Raw genomic sequence first — 20416 nt, forward strand, 5'->3', positions numbered from 1 at the left:
ATAAAGAAGGTAAGGTGTTTGTTGGATGCCGTGATGTCAGTCCTCTAACGACTAATCCTGACGACCACAGGAGCTGCTGACTGCTGGTCCTGAGCATGTCTGGGTGTTTTACTGAGCCAACTGCATGAGCTCTGTTGTATCCAGATGAAACGCCACCTTGCTCCTCTGCTGCTGCACTAACACCTTCACAGCCTGGTGGTGTATCTGAGGAGCTCAGGAGCTCCTCCACCAGCGCTGACTCTGACTCTGCCCCGACACTAACACTGCTGTCTCTTTATTCTCTGCTCTCTGTGTCTGACTTCTGCTTTTGCTTCCTCTGACTTGTTGTTTCCTCTCTCTCTCTCTCTCTCTCTGGCTGCTCACCAGTCAGGGGGATTCGGACACGGACTCCGAGGTGGAGGATCGTGTGGACGGGGTGAAGTCCTGGTTGTCCAAAAGCAAAGGTTCAGCAAAGAACCTCTCAGACGACGGCAGCCTCAAGAGCTCCAGGTCAGTAGCTGTAAGAGGCGTCTCGTCTCGGCGGCTGATAGGAAACGGCGCACCTAAACATTTATGTGCTTTTGCACCGAGTCTGACGGGAACAGGTTTATGTGATCAGACCCAGAGGAAATGAAGCAATCGGAGCGGAGCACTTTGGCTCCAATGACAGGGCCGCTGTTGCTTAAATGTATTTTTCAAGCTGCTTTGTCTTTATTGTCAGCCGCTCAATTTTTTTTTTTCTAAAAACAAACCACCTCAGCGGTAGATTTATCGACGTGCCCAATGGCCAGCTGGCATCGTCTACCTGAGCCACTCGCTGAGATTAATGGATGTGTCTGCGAGCTGACAGCTTCAATTGCCCCAGATTTGTCTCCTTACCAGAAGATTTAACTTCCCTCCCTCAGCTCAGCCACTTCCAACTTTAAAAACTTTTGGAGTTTTCAGATGTCTCTTAACAGCTCGTCCCCGCAGGCAGAAAACTGACTGACTGACTGACTGTCCACAGAGCAGACCGACCTCTGTAGTAGTAGACTTTTACTGCCATTTGTCCAGCTTTACGAGTACAAGTACAAGTAATAAGCCATTTGATAAAGAACAGACAAACAAAATGAACACAGAAATATTACTCCGATGTTTATTAAAGGAATAGTTCACCAAAAAAAAATGAAATTAAGTCATTATTGACTCACCTTCATGCTGATGAATTCTCTGGAGCAGTTTTTTATTCCTCAAAGTGATTCCTCAAAGACCCGGGAGGCCGGTTTGTAGTCCAACAAAAACTTTATATGAGAGTAATAGGGCCCGACACAAAAAGGTGCATAAAACTGCACAAAAACCATTTAATATTCCTCCACACTGCTCGTCCACTCTAATCCAAGTGTCCTGAAGGGATATAGCCCAGAGTTTACTCGAAACGACGTCATTTAGGATACTTTTACAGCCTAAACAGTCCTTTTGTGTCGGGCGCTATTGACTCTCATATAAGGATTTTGTTGGACTCATCAGCATGAGGGTGAGTCAATAATGACTGAATTTCATTTTTTTGGTGAACTATTCCTTTAAGTTTAACATTTGACTATAAATTCCATATTGGAAAGGTTTTCAACCAGTTCAGGATTCTGTTGTTCCAGTCTTCTATAAAGCTGAAATAAAGTACAGAAGGACTGTTTGTCTCTATGAAAACACATAAACGCTGCTGTGTCCTGCAGAGGCTGCAATTACAAACCAGTAGTGTCACAGCTGCAGCTGAATCGTCTCATTTAATAGACGCAGCCAAGAAATGCAACCTTCGTTTCCTGGGCAACAAAGACTCCCACGGGAGGATTGTTCAGAGCCCGACTTATTCGCTCTGCGTCGTTAATGTAAATGATGTGGCAGCGAAAGACACCGACAGAGACCAAGTATTTAGACTTTTAGATATAACTGGGTTTGGGTTTCAGCTCAGTTTAACAGGTAATGACACAACTCTTGTTGAGGTTGCTAGGTGACAGGAGTATCCTGGAGGACTTTGCGATGCAATGTTGGGGGCAACGCAAAGCTGAAATCCTCCAGGGTCACACCAGGAAGGCTGAACGGTGATGAAGCTAGTCGAGTCTACAGAGGCTTTACAGCTGCCTAGCAATCATGACAACGTGTGTCTTTTGACGATTCAAGGCTTTTGCTTTTAAAGGGATAGTTCAACATTTTTAGCAAATTGGCCCATTGCCATAATCCCTATAGTCATAGCAGTAGGTTTGTTACCTTTAATTGTTGGTGCAAGCTATTTTTAGCACGGCGGAGCAGAGCCGCAAGCTGCTCAGAGCTACACTACGGAGGCTCATGGGATTTCTTGGTTTCTCTCATCAAACTCATCAAATACAAAATCCAACAACTCCAAAACGCTCTGGTGGACAAGTTGTGACCTGCACATTCACCACGCTATGAGATAATAACAGAACGTTACCAGACAGAGTTGTTTTAGATGCAAATTCATGCAAAACAGCTGATGCGTGTTGCCTTTAGGGGCAGTTTTTCGGCAAGCAGTCTCTGCGTTCGGCTCTAAAACAACTCTGTCTCGTAATGCTCCGTTATTATCTCATAGCGTGGTGAATGTGCAGGTCACAACTTGTCCACCAGAGCGTTTTGGAGTTGTTGGATTGCGTATTTGATGAGTTTGATGAGGGAAACCAAGAAATCCCATGAGCCTCCGTAGCGTCTACGAGCAGCTCGCCGCTCTGCTCCGCCGTTCTAAAAATAGCTTGCATCGACAATTAAAGGTAACGAACCTACTGCTATGACTACAGGGATTGTGGCAATGGGCCAATTTGCCAAAATGTTAAACTAACCCTTGAACAGTTGTACCATTGGCTGTTGAGCTGAGCTGAAACTTAACATGTACATTTTTAAAGTGGCTCTCCGTCCGTGTTTCTTTGATTTCATTACCGCCATGCAATGAATCATGGGAAAGGTAGGACTGGAGTTGGATAGTCGAGTCTGATGCATTCAGTTTTCAAATGTAGCTCCTGAACTGTGAGATTGTGGTTTGTGTTTTTCCTGGAACACATAGGTTAGATCCAGGTTTACCCAAAACCTCAACTCAGTCACTGTGGAAACGTCGCTGCTCAAAAACAAAACATACTCTTTTTTCTTCTCAAAGGTCCATGATCCTTTTCTTCTGAGCATGTCTGTCAGTTTTCTGGAGAACATCTGCAGCTTTCTGCCGGTTCAGTGCTTCCTCCTCTGTGCTTCAGGTGCTCTGGTCGGGGCTTGTTGAAGCTGAATCTGAATCTGAATCTACAGTTTTTAGATTTAGGATTCTGCAATTTTAAGTAACAAAACTCAAAATGAATTTTATATTTAACAGCTTAAACCCCTCGGTGCCAACATGTCATTCATTCTCAGTTCATTTGTCCTTGGAGGGACATGATGTTATTTCGTTGTCTGCCTTAATATTTCAGTGCAGGAAAAACCTTTGTTAGTCCCGAGTCGGTTGTCTCTGGTTTCATTTTTCTGTTTTCCCATTTTGTTAAATGTCATCTTCTACATTCTTTATCACATTTCTGTTTTTACGATTTGTCAACTTTCATTCATTCTCTCATTCTCCTCCTCAACTCACCTTTACTTGACCCGATGTCTCATCTTTTACATTTTCTCTCCCGCTGTCTCCATTCCTTCCTCCTTTCCATTGTCGTTTCTTTCTAGATGTGCTGTAAATGTAGACGCAAAGGAAGGGAAAGAGTCGAAAGAGGGTAAGGAATGGAAAGAGGTAAATAAAGAGGGCAAAGACGTAGAGTTCAGCAGACCCATAAGCTCCCTTAGCTACAGAAAAAGAACCAACATTGACTCCATCGGAGGCAAAGGAAGCTCCCTCTTCAGCGCCCTCAAGGAGAACGCCGAGTCAGAAGATGCTCTGAGCTTCTCAAAGGCCAAAACCAAAAACCTGGATCAGGATGACGCCTACTCCATCAGCTCCAGGAGGAAGTCCCAGGCAGGAGACGACGTGAATGGCAGAGAATCCGTCGTCTCTCAGGCATACTCCAGGAAAGGCATGGACAGCCGCTGGGGCGACTTTGACAAAGAATCGACCGTTTCCTACAACGCGCCGTCGCGGGCCACCACACGTCTTGGGTTGAGCCCAGAGGATGACGCCAAATCTACCATCAGCTTAGGCCGGTCGAGCCCCCGCCGTCGAAGCACCTCACGCGTCGACGAGGGCAGAAGTGGGTGGTCGGCGTACGGCAGCAGTCCCAGCAGCCCCTGCTTCAGCAGAAGATCCGGTGGTCGCAGCCCCGGAAGCGTTAGCCGAGCCGAATCCCGTATGTCTCTGGCTCGCAGCTGCCGCCTGAGCGAGTTCGACGTTGACATTGACGACAGTCGAAGTATGGCCTTCACCGAGAGGTCGGCGTACAGTCCTCACTCGTCCACTGGACGCAGTTTGTCCATGCCGCCACCTCAAGACAGATCATCAGCTGCCAGCAACGACCCCGTCGATAACATGGATATCAAACCGGTCAGTCATCGGAACTACCTCGACCCTGACCTCGAGAAAGCCATTAATGAGGTGCTGAGTTTCAAGCCCATCAAATTCAAGCGCACAAGTTTGGAAGACTCCGAGGTGGAAGAAGAAAAATCCAAGAACGATAAAGATGACAGTAAAAGTATCAGAAATGGAGACGCTGCTCGCTCAAGCAGCAGTCTGAGACGCTCTGCGTCCGCTGTGGACTGCATGAGGTCAGTGCGCAGCACAAGCAGCTGCAGCAGCCGCCATCGCAGCAAGAGCAGAAACAAGAGTAAGAAAAAGAAGAGAAGCCACAGCTCCGAGTCGAGCTCCGGAGACGATCGCCGGCACAGGAGCAGCTCCAAGAGAAGGTCCAAGAAGTCCAAGAAGAAGTCCAAGAAGAGGGATCAGTCTTCATCTGAATCCTCCTCTTCGTCTTCAGATTCAGAGTCGGACTCTGAGTCCAGCTCCGACGCCTCCACCATCTCCTACCGAAGCTCCAACAGCGTGAAGAGGGCCCCGTCTCGAAAGGCCTCCAGCCCTGAGAAGGAAGAGGAAGCTGGACCGCAGGACGAGAGCCAACCGGTCAACAAAAAGGAGGATAAGAAGAGGAAGAAGAAGGTGGACAGTCTGATGATGAAGTATCTGTACCGGCCGGACAGTGACTGAGGAAGGCAGTAGGTGGTTGCCTGATCCGGACCCTGGAGTGGTTTTGACGCATGACGTGATCTAATCAATCAAACCCGTTGTCATTCTGATCAATCGGCACATTCAGTCTGACTGTGATCAGCCTGTCACTGTTTGGATTTCTAACTTGTTTCTGAGCATGCTAACAGCTTTTGATGTCGACTACCACACGTTCTTAGTTTGAAGCTAAACAGTTGTGACCGCTCTCTGTGGATGCCTTTCCACCGGTTAATTCGGCTGAGGTACTCACCATGTTCACTCAGCCTTAAATTACTCCCAAGATGTCGCTTTGATTTATGGCCTCAGAAAGGTAAAAATAACAGTCAATTAACATAATAAAATTTTCCTCCCAGACCCGTAACTACAGGCATAATTAGACCCCGAGCATTGATTTACACCAACTAGCAAATTCATCTGAGATGCACAGCTGAGAGTAATTAACCCCCGGTTTGCAATATTTAAGCAGTTTGACTCTTAAATAAAATTAAAGAGGCCGGGGCCAAGCTGCATGCGGACTGATAATGGGATTGGGTTTTTCTCATGTCAGAGTTCATTAGAAATATTTGAGATGAAGTCAAAAAAAAAGGCAACACTGATTGTGCGTAGATATTGGTAATCATTTGTTTCATCTTCTTTTTTGACGTTGGTATCAAAAGTATTTTGTTATTTGAACATCATCCTATTGAATCCCTCAGGAGCCATATTAACAGGAAATGGTTTTGCATGTCACCACATCACATTGCATGACTTGAGTGAGGTTGTGTTGATGCTAGAAGGCTAACGCTGCGACGTAGCACAGGTCAGGAGAGTTGCGCACACAGTAACACAACAAACACAAACAAATGAAGGACAGGACGGTAAGTCTGGATCGTCTTAGCAACAAAATCGGTGTCAGGTGAGAGTAACGTAAAAAAGAAAAACCTGATTGAGAAAGTTCTGCTCAGCCACACTTTGTTGCACTCCACCAATAACACTGGTTTATCCCGTTGGTACGGTGGCCCAGAGAGCTCAATTCTCTGCAGCATTAAGAAAACACCTGCAAACAAAGTGTGTCCCAGTCTGGTTCACAACTTGTTTTTTTGTCCTATATTTGCAGTTGTCTTCGTCAGTCACAGTGTGTTGAGCCCTGAGAGCCACCATACATCGGTTTTTCTTAAACTCACGAAATAGTTTCTTTGCTACGTCACATCTGTCGCTGTTTTTTCTGGTCACTCATTAGTGAGACGTTTGTTTATCTAAAAAAAAAAATTATGATGGTGTTTTTTTTTGCTACGTGTTTTCCACGTCTTGTCTGAGCAACTTAAAGGAGAATTCCGGTCATTTTTTACCCCTAAATCGTTGTCCAGAGTTGGCTACCATGGCTACCCGGCGCTAGGGATAGCGACAACGCTAACCTATGGGGGCAATTTTTTCAACCACAACAAACACTCAAAAAACAATCAAATATCTATGGTACATGACTGGAATCCTTAGTGTACAGTATAAACAGTATAACTTTGTGTTTTTGCATGTAGCCACTCACCTCAGATAGCCAAACTCTGAAACGTCCTGGAAAGACATTACTTTAGCTTTGTCGCTATCGCTAGCGCCGGGTAGCCATGGTGTAACTCCGGTTTGCCTGCATCAATTTTTGTTGCGTTTTTTGCTCCCCCCAACACTGGGTGACCATCAGGACAACGATCTAGGGGTCAAACATGACCAGAATTCTCCTTTAACCACTTCCTGTTCAGTTTTGAGTAACACCATCTTCTCTTTGTTCTCTCCTGCTCCAGCCCCCCCAGCCGAAGACCCTACTACTTCAGTAGATCTGATGAAGAGGAGGAGGAAGAAGAAAAAGAAGAAGGCGGGGCGACCCCGGGCTACAGATACAGATACAGCAGCCAAATGAAAGACGGCGGCGGCGACGAGGACGGACTGGAGGAGAGCGCGTCGTAGTCCCTCCCTCGCCGTCGCCATCATCCCCCCTCCCCCCAAAACGCACCCTCACTCAACTGTGACTTTGTCTTGCATGCAGAGTTGACCACACACACGCACACACCTGTAAGGAAACACACACACACACACACACACACACACACACTGACATCCTGTAGATGATCCTAACACTCAGCTGCGGTACAAACCCGCTCGTAGTTTGACCATCTCCGTGGTCGTCATGACGCCTCGACCGCCAGGCGACCGCCAGCTCCTCCACTAACGACTGGACTCTGCTGGTCGCATGCAGGCAGCAGTTGCTTGGCTTGAGCAGCCATCCTGTTTTAAACTCCAGCAATATGGTTGTAACTGAGCCAAAGAACTTGAGGTTGCAATTAAAACAGATTCTCTCGTTCCCTCTCTTTGTCTCCGTCACTCTTCCTCTCTTCTTTACATATAGTACAACACAATAATATGTATTGCCATAGTACAATTGTATTGCCAAAAAAGCCTTTGCTCCAAGTATGTGTGCACTCTGTTTTACTTATTGCCAATTGATGCTGAATCCTGGGAAAAGTTCCAGATTCCTCTTTCTTTCTTTCTCTCTGCTTCCTCTTTCCTTTTCGGGATAAGTGCCATTTGACTTAAGTGGGCTCCTTCACAGCTGGCTTCTCTGCAGCTGTGGCGTTTCATGAACTGCTGCACTGTACACTGAAGATACTCTCATTATTATCATCCGCTTTGCTTTTTGTTTGCCTGAAAAGTTTTCTGCCTCTCGCTGGCAATTTATCTCTTCCTCGCAGAGCAGGAGGAAGACGAGGAGGAGGATTGCATCACTTACCGCTCCGCCATGAAAGCGAAGCTGCTCCTTTCCCCCCCTTTTGTTATTGATGTTTGACAGATTTGTTTTGCCGTCAAGCAAATTACTTTCCACGAGGTTTCGAGCTTACCTCTGTCAGGCGCCTTGTCTTACTTTTATTTTGACTTGATTTGACTACGTACTCGTCGGAATTAGAGATGAAGAGACTTAGGTTCTGTCCTCGTGCTTGTCATTCACACACCAGCTGTGTTTTTGTTTTAAAAGTTTGATGTGCTTTACTTTTCCAAAGGGAATTTATTTAACCTTGGGCACCAGACATTTCTCACTGAGCATATGGAGTCCTCAACCAGCACGTTCAAGAAAATAATAGCAGGTCTTCTATATTTTTCTTATTGTGAACAAATCACATGGAAAAACTAAAATGAGTCCTGAGCTCTTGACCTTTAGGAGAATTTTTATTCTCAACTCAAAGGTCCATGTAATAGGTTTTTCTCTGACATGTTTCTCTGTATTAGTTCCTACTGAAACTGTAGATCCTTACTATAGTTGTAGATAGATAAATAAATAAAGCTTCGGTGATTCCTTGAGCTGTCAGCTGCTTTAGTTTTTTAGCAAACTGGCAGCATGCTAGTGCTAGTAACAGCTTAGCTAGCTTGTTCAGTATTGACCATGAGATGTTGTTATTTATAGGATCATCATTTTTCCTCTAAGATCAAATTCAAACAAATTTGAATCATGAATCATGATTTGCCCTGATTACTCAGCTAACATTAACATTAGCATTAGCAGAAGAAGCAACAACGCAAGATTAGTATCAAACTTTTATCACTTAACTCACCAACATCTGTCTCCAGAAGTGCAAAGAAGCATCATTGTTAACTTAATGTATTTTTATGCTATGTACGTAAGTTAGCATGCTAACCAGCTAGTCCTGGCCCATATAGGCTACTGTAGCCTGCAACCTGTCCTGTAGATGTAGCTGCTCAGAGGACGTAGTAAAACCTCTTGTATTATAATGATAACAGTGGCTGAAGCTCCGCCTCTTGCTCTCGGTCATCCGGTGACAGAAAAAATGTACTCTCTTAAACTTAAAAACACCAACATTAGCTTTTCACTTAGAACAAAGTGAGACATAAAACATCCTGAACTAGTAAACGCTATTATTTGTGGCATGGTGTCGAGCCAGCTAGCTTCATTATCACTATCAGTGTGCTAGCATAAACAACATTAGCCCAATTTACAGAGAACAGTGTCGGACTCATCCTGAGCATTAACAAGTCAAACTTTTTCATCACTGATTGGATATTTGGACTGATAAATGACAAATCAATCAGCCTATAGACTGTGATTGATTAATTATCTTCTTTGGATTCATGTGTTTCCATGAGTTTTGATGATGATAAGAAAAATGCAAACGATCACCTGACTTCTCCTTTAAAGCCTCATTGGGTACTTTATCTTCATGAACTGGACATACGACAGCCTGTGTAACCAATACTGTGAAATCATGTTCAGCAGCTCTGAAGCCTGTTTATCTGTCGTTTTGTTGTTGTTGTTGTTGTTTCCGTTTTTTTTGTTTTTTTTACCCAGCGTTGCCTCTAAACAGCAAGAAAATAAGAACCTGCATTTTCACGGTTGCTGAAGTGTTACATCACACCTTCTGGTCGTCTGTCTGATATTCACTGAGTAGCATCAAGATATAACTGAAAGCCATTTAAAGAGCGTGACTTGGCATTTTGGGGCTGAAAACAAAAAGAAAGAAAACCAGTGGATGTTCGTTGTGGGAGATGTTGGGTCCTCGTTTTTATTCTCTATGCAGTCGACACACGTGTGGAAATGTGTTTTTTTTTTCTTTTCTTTTTCTTTTTGATTGACCCTGATAAAGTGTCTGGCTTCAACAGGAGGAAACTAAAGAGCAGACATTATGTTGATGACTGCACACAGTATTTATATATAAATATGTGTATGATTCATGCTAGCTTTGAAAATACTTCATGTTTATTTTCATTATTGAACAAATTGACCACTTGGTATAAATTTTGCATTACAGTTTAATATATTGTAAATAAATGATGGTGATTGTTTTACAATGCCTTGAAGACTTTGTCGTGTGTCGTCACTTTTTTACTTTCACTGTCACTTATCAACTTTCTGTCTTGTTTTTGAAGCATCTGGTTTGAGAAAAGTGGAGTCCAGGGGCCCTCAGGGGTCCTTAAGGCCCCTGGGTAAGAGTTTTTTTTACACTATAATACCACCAAAAAGAATTTAAAAGATTACTTTGAACACTTTCCATAAAAATTACATTATATAACAGGATTCAACTGAAATGGGATTTTTGGGGCAGATACTGATACTAGGGATTAAAAAAAACGTAATCACCAAAAATCTTATCAAGGATTCATGGTCTAATCCGTGGCAGGTTTGGGGGCCCTCGATGTGAGAAAGTTTTTAGGTTTTTGTGTCTTAAAGAGACACAAAACCAATTGATTTAGTTTTTTCCCGTTTTCTTTTAAATGGAAAACAGAAATTTTCTGCTCCTCAGCCTGAACCTCCAACCTCCAGATATCAACACACGTCTGCTGAAGAACTGCAGTTTATCAAAGCCCATTAAAATCTCACTTTAACAAACACTTCCACAGCAGCTCTCAGCTTCACTCGGCGCCACGCCGCCGTGTCTCTTTGATGTCTAACAGGCGTTTCCTTCCTCATAAAGCATAAAATTATTTATCGTTTTTTTTGTTTGAAACCTGCTCCGGGTTCACGCCGACCTCCTTTATCTGATCTCTCCTCGCTCCTTCTCTTGTTTTGGTTTTATGAGAAGCGAAGAGACGACTCAAAAACTCTCAGACTGATTCGCTCCTTTATTGGAAATCTGTCTGATTGATGCAGCAGCTGATCGGACCGATCGGCGCTGAGACCGGTGATCTGACTGATGACAGAACCATCGACATCTTCCCTCATTCATTAGATTTGTTTGTTTGATCCAGTCACACAGGAGAAGCTGCCGTCTCCCAGAAATAAATGTTTTTCACTGTCATCACGTTTGCATCTTTTCCCAGGATGCATCGGTCCAAAGACGTGCATGTGCATCGATTTCTCAATCAATAGCAGACAATTTCATCTGATTTAACACAACCACTTCCACTCATAATAACAAATCACATTTCACAAGACACAAAGATATAATTTGACATTTTCATTTCTGAGCTCAACCAGACATTTAAAAGAAAAAAAATATTCTTTAAACAAAAATCTGCCTCTTGTTCTATAAAGTGTCACAGTTTTACAATTTTTACAATAACAGAAAAGTGAAACAACATTAAGTTCCTGTTTATCTTAATTAAAACAGGATTTTAGTGCAAACATTTCTACTGTTTAAAGTCTCAAACTAAATATTCTTAGATCTTAATGAGCTCTACACACGTCTTAGCAAATTAATTATGAAATTGCAGCAGATAGTCATCTGATGGGCAGGGGGATTTCAAAATAAAGGAACGTCTAAGAAATGATGACATGTCACATAATTATTGACTGAACACACACATACACACACCTGATTCTCACTGTAGCCTCTGTGTGTGTGTTAGTGCGTTATCTGCAGGCACACTCGCACACTCACACACTGAAGGTGTGTGTTCAGGGAGAGTGAGACATCAGCTCTGTGTGCTCAAAGTGTCCTTGAACGCTCCTTCAGAGTGAGGACTAAGATTTAATCTCATTCTGATCAATATTCAATCTAATATTTTTGATAAATGTGAGCGACTTCGTCCTGGTCCGGGGAGAAAAGTAAAAAGTCCATCATGACTTTTTCATCAGATAAACTGAGACATTTTACACTTGAACTTCACTAAGTTTTAAACAAAGTTCCCCTGAAGCTGCAGCCTCATTAACACACACAACCATTATGAAGATTATAAATTGATTATTAATAGATTATTAGGTTTTTCAGTGAGTGGACCTCAGGTGGTGTAAACGTCCTCTCCAGCTCCAGCTCTGATCTCCGCCGGTTCTCGATCTGTCCCCAAGTGCCCAGAAAAACTCTGTTAATTCAGCGCTGATATTAATAGCACAGAGATTTTAAAAACCACCAGCGAGGCTCAGAGCGCGTGTAATCCCCCGCCGAGCGGCACAAAGAGAATATATTTGGTTTGTGTGTTGGCTGTGTGAATATTCAGCAGCAGCAGAGTCAGTCTGGGTTCTGCAGCTCAGACGTTATCACACAGACGCTACAAATGACCTGCAGCTTCAGGTTAGGAGGGTTAGTAACAGTAACCCTTTAATTTACAGGACACTAATTACATGATAATGTCAAGAAATAGCCAAGAAATAACAATGAATTGCGTAGTAATGTCAAAATAGCTTAGAAATATCGGTCAATTTCACAGTAATGTCATGTTTTCCATAAAGGCAAAAGATTACACATGCTTTTCATGCTTTGAATTTTTTGGGAAAGGCCAGAAATGTTCTCCACCAAGCCCTTGCAATTGTCAAATACAAAAAATCCATTATTTCTGGGCTATTTCTATGCAATCAATCGTTATTGGACATTACTATGAAATTTCTTGGCTATTTCTAGACGTTATGATGCAATTAATTGTTATTTCTTGCCTATTTCTTGACATTATCACGTAATTAGCGGCCGGTAAATTACAGGATTACCAAAGGAATTTACCAGGATTACCAGGAAAAGTAACTGGCGTTACTTTTTTCAAAATAAAATGCTCAAATATGTCAAATTACTTGGACTCGCCCCCTTAACCCCTTAACCTCCCGTTTATCTGGAACTAACCAACTCACTCAGTAGTATTCCTCCGCACAGGCAGGCTCTGTAACACTGTGTCGCGGAGGAATACTGACTTAATTTGACATATTTGAGCATTTTATTTTGAAAAAAAGTAATGCAATAGTTACTTTTCCTGGTAATCCTTTGGCAATCCTGTAATTTACAGGCCGCTAATTACATTATAATGTCAAGAAATAGACAAGAAATAACAATTAATTGCATCATAATGCCTAGAAATAAAGGTAAATTTCATAGTAATGTCAAATAGCGATTGATTGCATAGAAATAGCCCAGAATACTGAGTGAGTTGGTGTATTATTTTGTGACGGGACTTACTGAGTCAAGCAACAATGCATTTTATTGTCAGTAACAGAAACAGCGTTATAATGGAGGGAAACAGTAACTTTTTTGATTACTCGTTACTGAAAAAAGTAGTGTCGCTAATTAGCCGTAGCTGCAGCGGCACATGGCCTTGGACGAAGCGACCTGTATGCAGAGAGGCGAAAAATAAAAACTCATGCACCAAATTCCTAAACAGCAGGCCGCCGTTCAGAGTAGGTTCATCAGAATGCAGAGCGTCTGGATAATGGCTTCAGATAAATATTCAGCTCTTATTTCCTTCACTCCTCTAGATTTTTGGAATTAATTAAGCGGCGAGCGGCGGTGGCGGGCTGATAACGGAGGAGCTGTCACCTCCGACGGGAGGATGCGCAGCGTCTGGGAGGTCGAGCCTCGTGCAGCTTCTCTCTTCACGGGTCAAGTGCTTCTTGCTCTTTATCTGCTGCTTCCCGCCTGCAGGCCGGTGCCTCTGACAGGCAGCAGCCAGCAGGAAGCAACCTGAGGCCAGGTCAGCCGCTAAGTGAGAGTGGATTTTTCTATAGGCGAACATCCCCGAGCAGCGGGATGACGAAAAAATATATAAATATATATATATATATTAAAAAAAAGTTGCAGCGCTGCCTCAGCATTTCCAGGACGGGGAGGAAATGGCAATTTCAGGCAATTCTCTCAGGTGCTAATACCTTATATTTCAGTGAAATGAAAAACTGCACCCCTCCGTCTGAATGAAACAAATTATTCCTCCTCCTCCCGTCGACTGGTGAAAGATTGCAGATTATTGTTTGCAACCCTTGTACCTTCTTAATAAAAGCTCCATGCAGCCATTCAGTATTCATGAGCTGAATGATGGGAGATTAGCCTTTTAGCCACCGCCGTCGCCACCATTGCTGCCGCTGCTGCAGCATCATCATCAGTGCGGGAGAGGAGGAGGAGGAGGAGGAGGGAAACACATGACGGAGGGAAGACGAAGCAATCGCACACCTTTCCCCCAGAGAGAGAGAGAGAGAGAGACAAGAAGATGGAGCTAAAACAGCAGCAGCTTCACTGTTTCCTCCTCTGAGCTCATTTCACTTCCAAATGTGGCTGCTGGTCCCCGTCTCCCCCCGTCCTCCCCCCGTCTCCCCCCGGGCTCACCGCTGACAGGCCATCTTGTTTTTTTTGGCTGACTCGCTCTCATTTCCTCTGACCTGGTGTCTGACTGCGAGCTGTCACCTGCCCCAGAGGACAGAGACAAGAGGGGAGCTGGTCCAACCTGGAAGGCCCGAGGTCGCCGCCTGCAGCAGGGGACCCTGAACGCACCATCAGACCTGTTTTTTACATGTAGTTTACCCACCAGGAAGTGGAAGTGGTGATTCTTCCTCTGACCGGACACTTTTCAGAACCAGGTTTTTGCACAAGGAATTTTTTTTTAACCCTGCTGTTGTCCTTCTGGGTCAAATTGACCCAATCCTTCCTTCTTTCCTTCCTTTCCCCCTTCCTTCTTTCCACAATCCTTTTCCCCTTCCTTGCTTCCTTCCTTTCTACACCTACCTACGGAGCAAATATATTTGCTGCCGCTAGGGTGTGTCTACCGACTTGAACTGATGACAAATTTTGACAATTTTCAGAACCAGGTTTTTGCACAAGGAATTTTTTTTAGCCCTCCTGTTGTCCTTATCTTCCCTTCCTCCATCCTTCCTTCTTTTCTTCCTTTCTCCCTTCCTTCTTTCCATAATCCTTTTCCCTACCTTCCTTCCTTACTTCCTTCCTTCGTCCGTCCTTCTGCTTCCTCCCTTGATCTACAGTAGTCTGTTCCCTCCATTTTTCTTTCCTTCCTTTTCCCCTTCCTTCATCCTTCCGTCCTTCCTTCCCTTCGTCCTGACTTCTCCTTCCTCTTTTGATGCAATTGACCCAATCTGTTCCCTCCCTCCATATTTCTTTCCTTCATTTTCCCCTTCCTTCCTTCCTTCCTTCCTTCCTTCCTTCCTTCCTTCCTTCCTTCCTTCCTTCCTTCCTTCCTTCCTTCCTTCCTTCCTTTTTGACCCAATTGACCCAATCTGTTTAACTATCTTACCTTCCCTTTTCCCTTCCTTCTTTCCTCCCATCTCTCCCTGTCCTTCCTCCCTCCCTTCCTTCCTTCGTCCGTCCTTCTGCTTCCTCCCTTGACCTAATCTGTTCCTTCCCTCCATTTTTCTTTCCTTCCTTCCTTTTCCCCTTCCTTCCTTCCGTCCTTCCTTCCTTCTTCTTCCTTCCTCTTTTGATCCAATTGACCCAATCTGTTCCCTCCCTCCATATTTCTTTCCTTCCTTCTTTCCACAATCCTTTTCCCCTTCCTTCCTTCCTTCCTTCCTTCCTTCCTTCCTTCCTTCCTTCCTTCGTCCTTACTTCCTTTTTGACCCAATTGACCCAATCTTACCTTCCTTTTTCCCTTCCTTTTTTCCTCCCATCTCTCCCTTTGTCCTTCCTTCCTTCCTTCCTTCCTTCCTTCCTTCCTTCCTTCCTTCCTTCCTTCCTTCCTTCCTTCCTTCCTTCCTTCCTTCCTTCCTTCCCTGACCCAGGAGGACAACATTGAATTGAATTAACTTTATTGATTCCCGAGGAGGGAAATTTGTTTGTCCCAGCACCACAAAACAATAAAAGGCAAAAACACTATATATATATATATATATATATATATATATATATATATATATATATATATATATATATATATATATATATATATATATATATATAAATAGACAGATAAATACCCTTGGCACACACACAACATTCATTCATTTGTTTTGGTTCGTGAGAGTAAAGCCAAGTGCAGGTCAGACAGATCAAATAGAGCAGTGGTTCCCAAACTTTTTTGGCTCGTGGCCCCAAGATGCGCCAGCTCAGATTTTATATGTTGCATTTTATTTAAACTCGATTTATGTTTGAGAAAGTGAGACTATAGAATACAGTTGTTTAACATTGTCTGTGTTGTTTTTAATCATAATTTAAAAATATATATATTTTTATCAGTCTTTTTTTTAATCAATTACTAGATATTTCAGGCGACCCCACGTGGGGTCCGGACCCCAAAGTTGAAAAACACTGAAATAGAGAATAATAATAATCATTATGATAATATATACTCTAGAATAGAAAATACATATTTGTGCTTTTAGTTAACATTTAAATATCTACAGTTATTCACATGAAGTGCATGTATTGTGATCAAAAGCTCCAGAAGCAACGTTAACATTAAACTTACTACACAAAAATATGGAAAAAGTCCAAAACCCAGAGAAACTGAGCATAAAAAGATAAAAAGCAACTTAACCCATCACTGCTGTTTTTTTGGGTTTGTGAGTCAGTCAGTTAATGAACTTGTGTGGGCTCATGTGTTATCAGGAGTTAATGACTTCATTATCCTGGTTATTCTCATTATTTAGGATTTATTTTGTTTTTTGACTGATGATCATTTACTTTCTACCCGTGAAGAAACCCGTGAGCACCTGGAGGTCGACGGCGCCACCGAGGAGACGAGGAGCAGAACGTGAGGTTTTAAACACCAACATCAGCTCCATCATGTGAAAACAAACCTTTCATTATTGTTTTTCACAGCTTTTACAGCAGGAACATGAATGTCACGTCACCTGTCAAACGTTCGAATAAATATCACATTTCCATGACGACCAGCACAGAAACATTCATAAAGGTCAGCCAAATAACACCAAAATGTTCCTGGAATTCATCACATTATCTTTGCAGGTGTCACACACACACACACACACACACACACACACACACACACACACACACACACACACACACACACACTGTTCTGCATTTAAAATGACATTTGGAAAAAACTCCACAGTCATCATCATAAAACCTGTTGAGATGAACAGTGCTTGTTTTTAGGATTTTCTAAAGCAAATTTCCAGGAAAACAAATTTTCATCTCATCTTCACTTGAAACCAGAAACACTCTCAAACTTCTCTGAACTAGTTTGTTACATGTTCGGTTTTGTTTTCTCTGAAGGTCGTTTCATTCGCTTTGATCCTGAACGAGTCGGTTCAGCTGTGAAGGTGGAGACTTATGTGTCAGAGAAACACCACCAAGACAAATAGTGTAATGTAGAATGTAACTTCATAAACATAACATCACATAACAATGTAACATAACAAAACATAACAGTGTAACATAACATGACAATGTAACATAACAACATAACAGTGTAACACAACATGACAATGTAACATAACAACATAACAGTGTAACATAACATAACATAACGTAACAGTGTAACATAACATACCAGTGTAACATAACATAACATAACATAACAGTGTAACATAACATAACATACCAGTGTAACATAACATAACATAACATAACAGTGTAACATAACATAACATAACATACCAGTGTAACATAACATAACATAACATAACATAACATAACATAACATAACATAACATAACAGTGTAACATAACATAACATGTGTAACATAACACAATATAACATAACAGTATAACATAACATGACAATGTAACATAACAACATAACAGTGTAACATAACATAACATAACGTAACAGTGTAACATAACATACCAGTGTAACATAACATAACATAACAGTGTAACATAACATAACATAACATAACATAACAGTGTAACATAACATAACATACCAGCGTAACATAACATAACATAACAGTGTAACATAACATAACATAACATAACATAACATAACATAACATAACAGTGTAACATAACACAACAGTGTAACATAACATAACATACCAGTGTAACATACCAGTGTAACATAACATAACATAACATAACATAACATAACATAACATAACATAACATAACATAACAGTGTAACATAACATAACATGTGTAACATAACACAATATAACATAACAGTATAACATAACATGACAATGTAACATAACAACATAACAGTGTAACATAACATAACATAACATAACAACATTACAATATAATTCGAATATTTTTACACTCATCATTTGTTGTGCTTATTGATTTATTTATTTGAGGCCTTTTGTTGCTGTGGTTTTTATAACTGTAGTGTTTTCATTGACTTTTTATTAGTTTTCATCATGATGGTTTTGTCTCAGTGAAGAAAAATCGTCTCTAATGTTTCCTCTCTTTCTTCATGTAAACGTCTCTAGTCAACACATCTCTTCAGATTTAAGTGTGTTGAGTGTGGGTAGTGTGTGTGTGTGTGTTGCAGATGACAGGTGAAGCCGAGCCTGGGGAGGGGGGGGGGGGGGGGGGGGGGGGGGGGGGGGGCGGCTGAAGCTTGGCCTCGGGTCATGGCTCCTCTCTGGGGAGGTGTAGGAGGGAGAAGACCTCTCTCTCTCTCTCTGATCGGGTCTGAGGTTCACCACTGAGTCAAAGTTCTTCACACATCCAACCAGCAGCAGTGAATATGAACAGCTTCACGTGACATCGAAGAGTTAAAATACACGAGAATAAATAAATCTTGGATTAAAGCAGCTGGAGATGATTCTGATGCTGATATATGGCATCACTTTTCACAGTTATTAAAGGTACAGTGCTCAGTAATTGAAGCCGTAAAATGAGGTCAGACAACACTTTAAAGCCCCAGTGTGTAACTTATTTGGCTTTTTATTAGCAAAAATCAAATATTGCTTTCATAAATGAGAGAATGTTTCATGAAAGAGAGCAAGGTTATGATTTAAGAGAGAAATCAAATCTAAAGGTTGGCAGAGTTCGCACAACAAAGAAAAGTTTCTGTATCACCATCTGTGGAGTAAAACTGGAATAATATGAGTACTGAAATCAAAAACATTTCGATTGTAATCATGTTTAAAAAGAGACATAAAGAAATGATTCTCCAGAGGTACATTGAATAATTCACACAAGGTGTTTGCTTACTTACTATTTGGATTAAAATGTGTAATGTGTAAAATGTTTAATTAGAACATATAGTTAAAATTATAGGGGTAGGATTAGATAAGTTTATACTTCTTCCTACTCCTTGCTCTGCTCATGTAAACTGTGTTGCTTATGAGATGTTACTTTTTTTGTGTATACATTTTTGCTGTTCACTTATTTCGTTATTATATTATTATTTTATCTTATTTATTTTATTTTTTTACATTGTCGTTTACATGATCGAAATAAAGATATCAATCAATCAAAATAAAGATATCAATCAATAAATCTAGTCTAGTCTTTCTAGTCAAAATGTCATTTCTAGTCAAAACAATCTCATTATACGAAAAATAAGACTCATCACATAAAAAGTAGCTTGTTTTTAGACACTTTTTGCTTCTTTCAAGCAGATTTTCACTTGAAATAAGTAGAAAAATCTGATAGTGGAGCAAGTTTTTCTTTCTTACAAGCACAATAAAAATTGCTTTCACTGGCAGATTTTTCTACTTATTTGAAGTAAAAAAAATTGTTTGAAACAAATGAAAAGATCTAAAAACAAGTTATTTTTTAGGTGACGAGTCTCATTTTAAATGAAAAGAGATTAGTTTTGACTAGAAATGAGACATTTTGACAAGAAATAAGACAAATATTCTTGGAAAGATTTTGAGTTTTTGCAGTGTATGTTGCTCTTATGTTTCATCCTGTGGCTGAAGTTAAATTTGTAGCAGGAATCCAGATGTTCAATTGTGTGTCATGCTGCGTTCACTGACGTCACACTGTGCAGCGACGTGTTGATGTTCAAACACAATAAAAAAAACCTCTGGAGTTCATTTGTTAGGGAACAAGCTCTGAAACACCGACACCATCCATCAGTTTAAAGTCAGATCCACGTTCGATTCCCTCGGCGGCGCTCTGATTCCTGCTCCCGCTCACGTTCCTGGTATTTTCGAGAAAAGGTTAATAAAGAGCAGAGACGTTTCTCTGACAGGTGTCCAGCTGATGTTTACGGCCTTTCACCTCCTTGTCGACTTCACACTGAGCAACATCTGGTTCCAGCTGCAGACGGCAAGACCTCAGTAGATCTGTGAAGATCTGGAAGCTTCATGAATCCACAACCTTTTATTCATCACTAATTTTTTTTTATTTGTATAAATATTTGTATCAAATGTAAGCTTTAATTGAACTGTGGTGTGCAAGAGTTTTCATGACGGCTGCTGCTGCTTGCTGTTTTTTTTTTTTTTTTTTTAAAGTTCCCCTCTTTAATTATCTCGCCTCCTCTTGTTGTTTTGACATGTTTCCCCCAGAATTAGCCTTCGACAGGAGCGAAGCAGGAAGTCAGGTGGTCGTCAATTAGAGGAGACAAAGACCACAGAGGCAGGAGATCACAGCGGAGAGATCGTCCAACAAACGTATGGTAGGTCTACGGGGGGTTTTCATCATGTTGGTCTTCACTGATTCTAATGGAGGAAACTTAAAGAAGCATTTGAATCCAAAAGGAAGATTAAAAACTCCTTGAGATCAGATTTAGCTC

General features: G+C 41.7%; 1 protein-coding gene across 3 annotated transcripts in view; it reads left to right on the forward strand.

The window, feature by feature from the left end:
* Positions 1–7182, forward strand: part of myo18ab (myosin XVIIIA b) — a 156078-nt gene extending 148896 nt beyond the window's left edge. For 2 of the 3 annotated variants that reach the window (XM_083984950.1, XM_083984949.1), the window contains 3 exons: positions 367–489; positions 3661–5133; positions 6916–7182. In XM_083984950.1, coding sequence (XP_083841076.1) covers positions 367–489; positions 3661–5125 — 1588 coding nt within the window. In that variant the 3' untranslated portion in view covers positions 5126–5133; positions 6916–7182. The remainder of the gene's footprint in view (positions 1–366; positions 490–3660; positions 5134–6915) is intronic. The other variant, XM_083984951.1, reaches the window with a different exon arrangement.
* The last annotated feature ends 13234 nt before the right edge of the window (positions 7183–20416 follow it).

The sequence above is a fragment of the Trachurus trachurus genome (genome assembly GCF_905171665.1).
Source record: "Trachurus trachurus genome assembly, chromosome: 13".
NCBI classification, from domain to species: Eukaryota; Metazoa; Chordata; class Actinopteri; order Carangiformes; family Carangidae; genus Trachurus; species Trachurus trachurus.